Source organism: Tasmannia lanceolata, unplaced genomic scaffold, assembly GCF_043159265.1.
Source record: "Tasmannia lanceolata isolate RefF3 unplaced genomic scaffold, GAP_Taslan_0.1 ptg000012l, whole genome shotgun sequence".
Taxonomy (NCBI): domain Eukaryota; kingdom Viridiplantae; phylum Streptophyta; class Magnoliopsida; order Canellales; family Winteraceae; genus Tasmannia; species Tasmannia lanceolata.
Window position 1 is genome coordinate 35,787,518 of NW_027518689.1, and position 13,706 is coordinate 35,801,223.

A 13,706-nucleotide genomic window follows, 5' to 3' on the forward strand; every position below is an offset into this window, starting at 1 on the left:
GGAGTTTCTAGAGGGGATCTTACTGTTCTTGATTATTATCTCTTGGATGACTCATTGAGATTCTGTCATATTATTGTTGTTTAAGCTTTGTTCCAACCATCTCATTCATATGAATTTTATCCTTTCGTTTTTCGCTTGACAAATCTTTTTAACCATTCAAAAGAAGAAAAAAAATCACAGTGGCCTCTGATAAGTAACATAAACTTATCTTGTTCTGTTTTTATGTAATAATGACATAATTCAAGGAACTATTTTCCCTCCATTTAATTCTTCCTCTCATTTTCAATTTTCTCTTGTTCTCCACTACGTAATTTCACTGGGTTTCATGATGGCCTGATCACTTACAAATACACAGTATATACTATATAGTCTGCCCTGATAAACGTAATAGAGTATAACTTTGTTAACTATTACAATAAATATGACCGGGCTCTCATTATGCGTAATTCGTGAATTGTTTACATTGCCTCGGGCTGCCATTATGTGTAATTTATGAATTGTTTGCATGTATGCATGCATATGTGAACATGTCATCTCATACTTGGGACTGGGGTTTCTTGTAAGGCCATATCATACTATATGTCTCTGGGTCAAATATCAATTACGATGCCTGTGTTTGTAACAATAATCATACTACATATAATAAATGGAACATTGAGGTTTACAACCCGCAAATATCCTTAAAATTTGAATTATCAGAAAAATTTGAACAGGTTACCAGACCATGACATTATCATTCATTAAGATGCTTAAAAATGGATGCCTGCTCAAACCTAACATAAGGGAATTCATACTCACACAAGAAGCAATATTTCATCCGATATTCAAGATGTGAGATTCACAGACAATAATATCTTTCAGCAGCACCAACTCTTGCATAAGATATTTGCACGGAAATTTTAGGGATTCTGCCCAAGATACCTGTTCCCTAGCCTACATCAGGATGAACCAAGTCACTCCATCTTCCTGAATTTAGAAGAAAATTTTTCTCTGGTAACATAATTTATCACAAAACTTTAATCAACTACGATCCTGCCTCACTCCTTTTTAATGACTTCTCTCACCAATAATGTGCGCTCACGATATTCCTGTGAAAGGGACATGAATGGGAAATAAAAAATCAAAAGAAAAAGAGATTATCATTTTAGTCCCTGTAGCAACTCAAATACTCAATTGAAGCTACACATGTCTGTCAAAAATGGGCACTGAAGCAAAAAACTTGGATAATATGAATCAGAAACGATGAAGACAGAAAATTATGTCTAAATGACCATGTATTTGGGTGAAATTACACTTTACCTTTCCATTTAAAGATAGTGCAGCCTCAAATTCTGCTGCTGAAGAGAACGAAAGAAACCCATAGACACGGGTTCTCCCTGCCTTGCGATCATACATTACCCTAGTACTAACCACAGTTCCACACTGGCTAAAATGCTCTCTCAGATCTTCAGGTTTCACAGACCATGCAAGATTTCCAACATAGATTTTGTGAGGGCTTTCAAAAATTTTATTCCTTGGTGCTGAATTCAGCACACCCACATTCCTTTTTCTGGAAAATATATCAGCTGAAAATCTGACACGCATTTCACGCCCACCTAAATCCTACAAAAAGAAAAATGGATGAAGATACATTAAAGAACAACACACAATAACAAACGGTATTCCTGCATTTGCTAATATTTCCCACTTACAGATCCATCCAAAGCAGCAATTGCAGCTTTAGCTTCAGGCATATAAGTCATTGTAACATAGCCGCATCCTCGACTTATGCCAGTTTCAGTATTCCGTGACACCTGCAACAAGTTAACATACAAAACCAACTATTAGGGACTGTTTTGTTGCCAAATGCGTGGCATCCTCGAGGATTTCCCAATAAAAAAAAATGCACTTTTTGGTAACTTTATGGTGTGTGGTTGCCAATTTAGCATTGGAATCCTTGGAAACTACCAGACAAGTTTCAGAGGTAATAGTTGCATGTCTGGCGACATGGCATCAATGTCCCCTCCTTATACTTTCCAAGCCAAATTTCTCAAAAAAGGAGTTGTTTGGCTTGGAAAATTTTGCGTTTTCTCTTTCCGTCTCTTCTCTTTCTATATTGGTAATGACACCCCCTCCCACTGCTCTAGGAGGTTTGCAACCAAACACTACTTACCACTATTCTACAAGGTAAATTCTAGGTAAATCAAATGTTTGCCTCCTCCCTATTGACTACTTATACCATTAATCTACAAGGTAACTACCTGTATGGCTGTATCCAAACAAAGCCTTGCATAAAATTGCCTGTATAACTTGAATTGCAGGACAAGTGAAAAACATAAAGAAAACTGAGCATAAGTAGCCGGGGTCAGCAGTGTAAACAACACTCATTAGATCAATAGTTACATGTGCATCCATGCTTTGAAGCTTACACACGCTCCATTTGATTTTGATCAGAACACTACATTTTGCATTTGGATTTTGAGCATTCAAAAAAAAAAAAAAAAAAACACGCATTTCACTGATCATTTCTTTTTTCTCCTTTGTCCACCTAAAGTATAATGACCCAGATTCCAAACATCAATCCACTAGTAAACAGTAAACTCCAAAAACTAGTTTTGAGTACCCAGACTCTATTTCTTTTTTTTTCTTCTTTTTCCTAATACTTATCCACCCAAAAAAATGAGTTTCCATAGTCCAAGTGACAAGGTTAAGATAATTCGCGATTCAAATGAAGAGAGAAAATTTTAAAACGTCAGAATTTCAATCATGGAAAAATTATAAATAAAACCAAACATAAACAGCAGTGATCAACAATGTAAACAACATTCATTTCACAGATGATTCTAGTTTTTCTTCCTTTCCCACCCTAAACAAACCCACAAGTAAACAGTAAACTCTAAAACTAGTATTCCATAAACCAACCCACAAGCAAACAATAAGTCTAAAACTAGTTTGAACTTTCCATAAAAAAAAATTAGGGCTTACCTCTACCGATTGCACAGTTCCAAAAGGCTTGAATAACTCCAAAAGCTCAGTAATGTCACAGCTCCTTGGGATATTACACACGTATAATTCACACGGTTTCAATTGAAGCTTTAGAGCTTCGGATAAACCACCCTCTTCATATTCTGATTCATCTTCTTCGAGGGGCTCTGTAGCTACTGCTAATGGTTCTTCTTCAACGAGGGCTAGAATTTTTGAAACCCTTTTAGAGTTAGAATGGAGAAGGAAGGAGAATGATTGTCGAGAGCGAGATATGGAGATTGAGGAAGCAAGGAAGGTGGAGAATGGAGAGGGAAAGTGAAGGGAGGAAGAGGGTTTGAAACGTTGGTGGGTTGGGATTTTGTTGGGTTTTGTGGAAGGAGAAGAGGAGGGGATTGAGATTGCTGCCATGGCTGAGGGTAATAGTTGGGAGAGGGAGTGATTTTTGCCGTGTTACAGTCGGATAGGGATAGAGTCTTAGAGATGAAAGGGCAGGATAAGGTCAAGTTTCAAATGGGTAAAATCGTATGAAGACACGCTTGTGTTAGGCTTGTAGCAAAACTGGGATTTATTTGACATTTGGGAAATGTTTAGGGTAAGACACGGTTGTGTCACGCTTGTACCAAAACAAGGAAGTTTTTGTCATTTTATAGAAAGATAGGGTACTCTTGGCATGAAGGAATTTTCTTTTAGCTATTGAATTTTTTATAAATGTAAATTTCCTTGTAACTAATAAATATCTCACAAATCAAGAATTTTTTTATAGATGCTTATATGTCCACAGGACGAAATAATACAAGATTAAAAAAAATTAACCCAAAAGCTGCAAATAGTAACCCTGTTTTGCGCTCTCAATTCTCAAAACAGAAACTTTACCCATCTCCTCACAGGAGAAATAACAAAGAGAAGACCCTTTTTTTTTCTTTCCACAACAGAAAATCAAACCCTCTCTTCTCTTGTTTTCCACAAAACATTTTTGATGAAAAAAAATTTCTTGGATTTTTTTCTTTACAAAATTCAGAAGAAAATGATATGATAATGGTTAATTTAGAAGGATATTCATCGTAGATTGAAGGTCGATCGACATAAACATTGAGTAAGATTGGTTCAAGCCATTTTTTTTTCATCTGTAGAGAATTTTTTTACAAATATTTTTCCTTTCTAAACTTTTCTAGTAAATTCTAATCACCAAATGGGCCTTAAAGGTCTAATAATACCTTACATAGCCTAGGTCTAAAGCCAAGTCTCATTTCATTTATATCCATATCTCTATCTATTTCTATTATTAGACCATGCTGGAGAATATAATCAACCTGTGACAGTCAGATCATTTGATAAGTTCAACGTTGGTATTTAACATCTCTTCAGTGACTGTATTTGTAGCCATTAATGTTTTCCTTACTCAGTGTTCAAGACTCTTTAGTGACCTGTATCATAGGCTCTATTTTTTCATATTTTCAATGACTTCTATATGCATCATCTCCCTTAGGCTCTGTTCACTTGTTTTCCCGAGAAATGAAAAGAAAAGGTTTCCCGGGATTCTGACGTGGCATTAGGAAAAGAAATCCAGGGAAACTGTGTAGGAAAAGGTTTCCCGCGCCTGTTCACGTGCGCAGGATCTATGCAGGAAAATATTTCCCGAGAAACTGCTTGCCCACCTTTTATCACTAGTTTTCCCGGGAAAGCAAATCCGACCAAAATAATGGGACTTGATTTCCCACACTAGTGAGAAAAGAGACATTTCCATGTCATTTTTGGCAATTCCATGTCATTATTTGACATATTCCACCCAGGCTTGTTATTTTCTCAGGAAAGCAAGTGAACACCAGAATTATGTCTTGTCAAAGTCTTATCAAGAAAAAAGGAGTCTGTTTCCAGGGATTTGCTTTCCCGGGAACGCAAGTGAACAGAGCCTTATATTAGAATTAAATTATATGGATAGATATTCGATAGGCAATATTGATCTGGCATGCTGATCTCAGAGCAGTATCAAACTGTTCTACATTTCCTATGATTCAAAGCTGGCTGCTTACTCAGTTGTTAAGATGACCAGAGATTTTGTATTTGTCTTTGTGGGTGTTAATCCAATGACCCCTTAAGTCCTTCAAGCAACCCAACATCTCAGTTTTGTAATTGAGATCCTTGCCAAAAACACCAAGGGGATTCGAACAGGTGGATGATCTTGGTTCCCAAAAGAATTAGAGTGAAGTGGGTCGTTTCATTTGGAAAAGGATTTATATCTATCTGGATTAGAAACTTTACTTCTTGCAGATTGTAGTGGAATTTTTCAGCATTCTTCTAATTTGTACCTCTTCAAATGTCCAATGACTAAAAGTAGGCCACACTTATTTGCAAATAAGATTGTTTTAAGTTAATCTTACTTGTAAAGAGAACATTATGTCCACTTTGGAAGCCATTATCTCAGATAGATATAGAATTTTTTGCAAGCATTGTTTCCAATAGACAATATATGCAAATAACAATATGTACATGTAATATGTAAATAATTTTCAGTGGCATCCAATGCAATAGAGGCCCAGAAAATTGGTCATAATCTACATATAATCGATTCTTACATGCAAATGGGATGGTCAGTCCTCTCTGGAAGCCATTAACTATATCCTTTATTGGTCATTGGGCCTTCATTGAGAGCCCAGCACCCAAAAAAATTCTTAGGAAAAATTTTCTTTTCCAGACTTGGTAAACCAAATAGACCGGTCCTTTCCAAGCTTGATAAACCGAACTAAAGGGCACATCTGGCTGCCAGGAAATATTTTTCCTGACAAATCGCCATCTCCAAGTAGAGATTAGGGTGAAGGCGGCTAAAAATCTGGAAACAAAATCCTAAAACCAATGAAACCGGCATTGAGAAGTTGCTAGAAACCAGGAAACAATTGACTTGGTTTTGAGTAGAGATTTCAATTACCAGATTTTTTGCATCTTCTCTTCATTGGAGAAGTCGTCTCCAGGAATATGTTTCCTGATTTCTCTCCAATTTACACTTGGAGATGGCGATTTGTCAGGAAAAACATTTCCTTGCAGACAGACGTTCCCTAAAAGTTTTTTTTTTTTTTTTTTTTAAGAAAAATAGCGAAATAAAAAATTTCCCATGGGCTAAGTAACTACAAAATCTCCTTTTTCAAATCAAATCATAACAATCTATATACATGTCTGTAGGCATTCAAAAAATCTATCTACATGTGTGCATGTCTATGCTCAAGAAACACCCCTCAGGCCAGCATTTTAGTTTCCCACCTCCTGTGGAGACAAGAGAGCAGATCCCAAAACCAAGGGAAGAAACTTAAAATGCCCGAAACCTTACCAGAGTAATCCATATTTTCAACAGACGCCATGTGATATGATTTGAACTGCCCACCAGTTGCTAGTTTGGCCTTGAGAACCTTGTTCTCTCTCTTAAGCTGTGAAGACAATTAATTAATTAGAACATGAAACAGATAGTTAAAGAGGCTTCCCATATCAATCTTGCTGGAACTGAAATCCACCTTCATTTGAATACCAGGCATTACCTTTTCAACGGTGTTTGTGAGCTCTTCCACAGCTTGGTGCAATGAAGAAATTGTCAGAGTGATCACATCTTCATACGCCGATTCAAAGGCTTCGGGCAGTTGAGGATCAAAGATTATACCTTCCATGATAAAGAGCTCCTCCAGTAGGTTCACATCTTCAATACTCAGATTTTCCCTTAACTATCACAGAAGTAAAATAGTGAAAAAAAAAGAAAAGAAAGTAAACTAATCCTAACGGGAAAGCAAGATGATATGTAATTTCTTCTTTTCTGGAGAATTAAGTCTGTAATTTGATCTCTTTTCTTTCCACACCTTCTCTAATATTTTGTCGCGTGAATTCTTCTCAGTTTGACAGAGTGGGCCGCTTTTAGTCTGACAGTGAGTGACAGGACCCATATCGCCTTTGTCTTTGTTACTGTTGACTCGTAGTGATGTCCTTATATACTTTGATCTGCAAAATATGCCAATGACAGTTATTTTTGTTTTTAGATTATAGAAGTACAATTTTTAAGTGATTTGGGCAACATGCCTAGCACCGAATCGAAGAGTAGACAAGCTCTCTGATGCATTAAAGGAACTAGGAGAGCAGCAACACAGAAGAGCAGTTCGACAATTTCCGCCCTGTTACAAACAAGAGGGCTTTCAGAAAATTGATAATTTGGTGCCACAAACTACGGGGGTGGTGCTCACCAAAACATCTTGAAGGATGCGAGTTAGCTTTGAATCACGGTAAGGAATGTGGTTCGCTTTATCTGCAGATACATATATCAGTCATTGGATTTAACATATTCAAAACATTTAATGTAAGCAGTTGGTGCTGATTTTTTTTCCCTGAAAAGAGATGTAGGATGTGGATACCATTTGTTAAAGCGTTAATTACGTTTCCAAGAGCTGAGAGGGATTTATTGATAGTCTTCGCTTCGTCAAGAACTCTTCCTTCAGCACCAGTTTTCTCGACTTTCTCAGAGCCAGCCAAGTCGACGAGAACAAGCTTTCCAGTTTTCACCCTGTTACAATTTCTGAAAGACTCGATGCATGAAGGATCTTTTTTGAAAAATATTAAAAGGAATGCCCTAAAATCATACTGGACATAGATTTTCTCCAGGTATCATTTTTAGAGTAAGATTCAGAAAATTTGAAGCTTATATTCAAGAAAGGCTTACAAGTATAAATTCAACATTGACTAAATGCAATACATGGAAAGCCTCAAGTCTCAAGAGGGAAGCAGAAAAAAGTAGTAAATTCCCTTAATTTTCGAAAGCTAGCTAACTTTTCAACTTCACTAACAATCATACAGAGCTATCTGCTGTCTTTACAAGAATTACATCAACAACTTAACAGTACAGTCAAAAAACACATGACAAAGCAGAATTGTTTTATATTATACTAGAACAAAGAGCATAAGATCCAAAAAGAATCGTGTTGGAAGTTTCGAAAGGAAAAAAAATAGGCAAGGGAAGCTGTCAAACAAGTAATGCATAAAAAAGTGCCACAGAGTACCATAAGCATGCCATAATGAACACACCTTGCATCCTTTCTAGATTCCTGCTGAACGGAAAATATGTAGGCACAGTGGCTTCTGCTGCTGGCCATATTCATTTCTGTATGTGTTAAGTATGTGAAAGATGAAAATTGTTGCCCAATGGCTAATACCCAGAAAGAAGCCACAAAGGTACTAACAGAAAGAAATGAGGATACGTGTCTCTCCAACTGCTCTGTTAGCAATCCCACCCTGCAATTTTCAATGTGTGATATTTGAAACTGAAGATTATCATAAATTATCTGAATAAGGAAATAAATTGAATCTTACAGAAAGGCATTTCAAAGCTTCTTGAGAATCCGCAATACAGATCTGCAAGTTGAAATTGGTAAAATTCATAAAATTGGAACTGCAATTAATACACCACTTTGAAAGAAGCACCAGATGCATGCTTAGAATATGAAATGAAAATATAAAAGACTCATTTACAGGAAAGGCAATTGAAGGATAATGCCACGATAGTAAAAGAACACAGGTCCAACATTCAGCAGGGCTAGATTATCTCGTCCAGTGAAAGTGACCCACCTCAGTTGCTCCCACAAGAAATATTCCTTTTGTCTTACCCTCCTTAATTTGTAGGTTGTCTTTTGATAAATCAAAAAGGTCCCTGAAAAAATCACACACAAATAATTACAGTTAGGTTGTTCCTTGGAAAATAGGAATATACAGGAGCATGAAAATAAATCTTCTGTTTCACTTATTGGGGAATGAGCACAGAGACTTATCTTCTCCAGAGATCCTTGCAAAAAAATTACACATAGAAAACACCTTTAAACATTGGAAAACACTATTCTGGAAGCTACAAACCTTACTTTCTCCATATAGATCTCCACCTAGTGGATCCACAAAAACATTTAACAAATTAACATGTCATGAAGTGGGATTCCTGTGTGTTCAAAGGGGGTTAGACATCCGAAATATCGTCAGTTTCAATACCATAGACAACTTGACCGTGTACTTGGTCATTTCATCAGCAGATCGGATACATTCAAAAAGTCCATCCACAACTCGTGGAAGTATTCCCTTTCTCTGTTCATCACACTCTAAAATGTAAGGGCCCTGATTCAACAATCCAAAACAAAATGAGATAATGCAATTTTTTTTTGCAAGGTGCCATCATTTTAGAAGTTGATTTGTTAAAGAACCAATTCCTTAATATGAACTGATTAGCTCACCTCCACAGTGTATGTTTTCCCTGCTCCAGTCTGTTCCAAATGCATGATTTGAATGTAGAAAATTTCAGTATTGACATTTATAGACAGTTCACTACGTTCTAGTGAAAAGAGTTGTTGAAGAAAATGAATGAAACTATTTATGAGTTGCTGAAGAAAATGAATGAAACTATATATATATATAGAGAGAGAGAGAGAGAGAAAAGAGTTCCGACACCCTAGTCTAGATAACTTATCTACACCATAGCTTAAAATACAGTTGAGGCCACATTTTTTGGGTGATCCAAAGCATTTATTTGATGGGCCCCCACATAGATAGGGTGTGCCCAAAAAATCAGCTCCAAAGGATCATCCGAACCCTTCGAACTATGGAGGCAAAAATGAACCGATTTGTGAAGGTTTATATACGTCCATTTTTTCCTCCACAAATCGTATATATTTCCATGTAACCTAGGACATCTAATTAGAGTGTATTTTCTGCTCTATCCAAATTGTAGGACTTCAAATTTCACATCGCTAGTCTTGTTTGGATCCATCAATGTAGTGCCTCATTCTGTCCAGAGAGGCTTGTATAATAAAATAATCAACAGACCACCAGGGCATGAAGGCATTTTTGTTCCAGATTATTGCCTCAAACAGAAACACTTACATGTGATATTTTTATTTTTTAAATTCATATCACTGTGGCTTGGATAGTCAGTGAACTTGCGACAGAATTAAGTCAAATGTAAGAAACCCAAGCCATGTAAACAATTCCAAATTTGATGCAAATTTAATCCTCCAAATGTTTTCTAAATGAATCTATGCAAACAACTAAAAGACCACATGGCCGAAATTCATGTCCTATCTTTCAACTTTTAGATTGTAGAATACAAGCATCTATACATGCAGGTAGCCTGAATGCATGTGCATGCATATGTATGCATACATACATACATATGTGTGCACTTGTGTGCATGTCCGTACACTGTGGTGGAGCCAGGATTTATACATAAGGGGGGCAAGCTTATACAGGCTTATACATAAGAGGGGCAGGCCTTCAAATTTTAAAGGGGGCTGGGTCCAATTGAATTGGGCCTATTAAGGATTTGGCCCAACTCAACAGGGACAGCTGCCCCCCTTATGCTACATGTAGCTCCTCCCTTGTGTACACATATACATGTGTCCCCATATGCATGTTTATATACGTGTACCTTTAGATGGATGCATATAGAAGTGCATGCACATACATATCTACATGCATGTATTTGTGATGCATCATACAAGTATGCAAGAAAGTTCAAAACAACTAATAAATGGAAAATCTAGACAGCGAAGACAACCAACCAGAGCAAGCATCCTTTACAAGCAATTGCTACTGAAATGTATTATACCTGTCCATAGGTTATGATTGTGCCATTTATCGCATTCATCACATCTATTTAACAAGAAAATTTAGAAGGTTACAGATATAAAAATAAGAATAATGAGATGGTTGAGTTAATACATCAAACCTAACTAATCAATTTTTTTATTGGAAAAAACTATAGAAAAATCACAAAACCTTAAACCAAAAATAGTATACAGGCATTTAACTATATTATTTCTGCACCTTTAACCATAGGCATAGCCACAAATTCATATACATCAGCTTGGGCAGAGTCCTGATAGAATACCCTATCGAAGCAAAACGTGAAATCTTCATCCCTTTCATCCTACCAGCCATCAGTGCAATAATTGCAATTGTTACATCATATAAATGAAGAAAGCATTGTAAGATAGAGAGAAATTCTGGGAAGAAAAAAAAACCTTTAATATAAAAGACTCTCCATCTAAGCTCTGGATGCAAATATTGTTGCCATGGTCTCTCTTCTCTCTAGAACTTAAAGGTCTGAAGCGCACACAGACTGTTATGTTTGACATCTATTTTCGATGAAAATTTGAAGTCTTACAAGATTCTTTCAATCCTGTGACAAAAAACAAACACAAATCATGGCTTGATATTAATTCAATCCAGGATATTTCAGTTCAGATCCATTGCCTTAATGTGATTTTACTCTAAGAGAAGAAGGATTGCAACATGGAATTACAAAAGAATTACTCAACAAAACAGAGACACTGCAAGAAAATTTTTTTTAAGGGTGTCACGACTGAATGTGAAATTTTAATTATACAGACATTGCCAGTGATCGAGATTTCGGGAAGCTTTGTCAATATTTTTCAAAAAGGTCCAAGGAACTTTCTGCATAGATGATGAATCACACAAACAGAGAAGTGACAAAAGTTTTTTTTTTTTAAATGTTGCAACAAGAGATCAACATTTCATTTTACAAGCACCTTTTAACTTGCGACAAAAATCAAAGATGTCATAAACATATGTCCTACGATTAAAATCAAAGAGATATTGCGACAAAAAAGAATTTTAAGCTTTAAAATACCTTTAACTTGCCTAAATTTTGAATATAGAATCTTCTATGGTGATTTCTAGAGAATTAGATATAACTTTTGGGAAACTAGAAGAGCCATGGTAATATAGCTGCTAAGGTGGAGATTATCGGTAAGAAAATGCAAAACTTTCAGATCCATAAACTTTTTCAGGAATTTCACTAAAAAACCTAAACATAGAATATATGTAATGTGGAATTATAAAAGACTTACGACACAATAACAGAGAAACTGCAATAGAAGAAAAATGTAAAGAAATCAAGACTGAATGTGAAACGTTAACTATATAGATGTTACCACAGATCGAGATCTCAGGAAGATTTCTCATATTTTTCAGAAATTTCTACATAGATTAAGAATACGCGCTACTAGATATGTCACAACAAAATTCTGAAATAAGTTGTGACTAGTGATCAAAATTTCAGCTTAAAAGCACCGTTTACAGTTCCAGATGTTCAAATGTAGGAAATGCTTTCTGGATGTGAAACTTTAACTATATAGATGTTACCACAGATCGAGATCACAGGAAGATTTCTCACTATTTTTCAAAAAATTTTAGGGAATTTCTACATAGATGAAGAATCCGTACTACTAGATATATCAATTAAATTCTGAAATAAGTTGTGACTAGTGATCAAAATTCCAGCTTAAAAGCACCGATTGCAGTTCCAAATGAAGAAATGTAGAAAATACAATCTGAAAATTGAAAATTTCCTCCATGATTTCCAACAGAATAGAAGGATCAACTAAATATAGATGCTAGAACTGAAATTCAACAGAAAAATAAAACAAAATAAGAACTATAAGCTTTAAAGCACATGTTACTGGCTAGTTCCTGTAGTTAGAATGATTTCTGGATAATTTTCCTGAATTTCTAACAAATAAAAGAATCACGATACAGATTAGCTAATGTGAAAAGAAACAGTAAGGAAATGCGAAAAAAATCGATTTACAGAGCATGTAATTGTTCTAGATCATGTAAATCAATTTACAGAGCATGTAATTGCTCTAGATCATGAATTTAGAAAAACTACTCTATAATTCACGTAAAAGAACCTCAAATTTTCTCTTCAAACATGAGAAACGTAGTAGTTGAAATACTGCGACATAATTCGATCATTATGTGATGGAATAAGAAATATCAGCTTCAAAAATCATAGATCTAGGAAGCTTCTTCCGCAATGTTGAAGAACACAGATGAGAAAAAGGTAGAAGAAACGCACATTGTTGAGATCAAGATGCTATACTAAGAGATTTCTGAAAGAGTATTTAGGGCTTCGCTACCGCTTTGGGAAATTTGGATGTTCAAATGAGAGGAGAGAGGACGTTTATATAGGCTGACATGAAGAGCAGGAACGCAGACCCCTGCTCCTCAAAATCATGATGATGTCAAATGACTTTTTTGCCCTGACAGTTTCCGTAATTTACCAATACAATTCCGAAGGTATTCGTAATTTTGACACCCCCTTGTTGTGATATTGACACCCATTTGCTGTTCTATAGTTCTGCTACGGCAGTGAACAATAATTACGACCCTTTGTTTTTTAAATTAGCACTTAGTGAGTCAGTGACTAGTGAAAATTGGTACCTTAGGAATTATAGAAGTCAAGGACTCAAGATAAACGCTCAAAATAAAGAAAAGCTCTCCCCATTATCGAAACAATGGATTATTAGTTCACTTTGCTCTACGATATAAATAGGGAAATGCTAAATTCGCACCCCCTAAATCGCACCACTTTTACCGTGAATCGACGCGTCAAAAAAAAGGGAGGGGTATGCGGCAGACTTTAACGCTTTTTGACGTCAATTACTGCAAATTATCCCATAGGGGGTGGGAATATCATATGGGGGAGTGATAAATCAACTCCCAAATATGATAAATCGACTCGCCATGTGTCTATCTTATCTTAAGATAGATATATGGGGAGTCAATTTATCATTTTGGGGGGTCGATTTATCACTGCCCTAAATATGCCATATGTATTGGCAAGAGGGCTGTTAGAAAGACACGCCTGTGTCAAGAATGTCCCCAACAGCCATCACTACTGCGCCACATGTTAAATAGGACATTAATAACTGTTT

At 36.0% G+C, this 13,706-nt stretch overlaps 2 protein-coding genes across 2 annotated transcripts; both read right to left on the reverse strand.

Moving 5' to 3' along the window:
• Positions 1–660: 660 nt before the first annotated feature.
• LOC143888008 (RNA-binding (RRM/RBD/RNP motifs) family protein) lies at positions 661–3,486 on the reverse strand. Its single transcript, XM_077392278.1, has 4 exons — positions 2,965–3,486; positions 1,692–1,793; positions 1,300–1,602; positions 661–1,088 (listed from the first exon to the last, which is right to left on the reverse strand). Exons 1-4 carry the CDS (start codon positions 3,370–3,372, stop codon positions 1,038–1,040), a joined length of 864 nt encoding a protein of 287 aa, XP_077248393.1. The 5' UTR covers positions 3,373–3,486; the 3' UTR covers positions 661–1,037.
• A 2,601-nt stretch (positions 3,487–6,087) lies between these two features.
• Positions 6,088–12,954, reverse strand: LOC143887263 (ATP binding microtubule motor family protein). The gene is made up of 17 exons (XM_077391375.1): positions 12,848–12,954; positions 10,989–11,146; positions 10,792–10,894; positions 10,574–10,617; positions 9,204–9,233; positions 8,965–9,087; positions 8,836–8,861; positions 8,554–8,635; positions 8,299–8,340; positions 8,187–8,220; positions 8,014–8,089; positions 7,347–7,507; positions 7,179–7,240; positions 7,018–7,109; positions 6,801–6,939; positions 6,489–6,668; positions 6,088–6,380 (listed from the first exon to the last, which is right to left on the reverse strand). Exons 2-17 carry the CDS (start codon positions 11,100–11,102, stop codon positions 6,192–6,194), a joined length of 1,497 nt encoding a protein of 498 aa, XP_077247490.1. The 5' UTR covers positions 11,103–11,146; positions 12,848–12,954; the 3' UTR covers positions 6,088–6,191.
• Between the last annotated feature and the right edge of the window lie 752 nt (positions 12,955–13,706).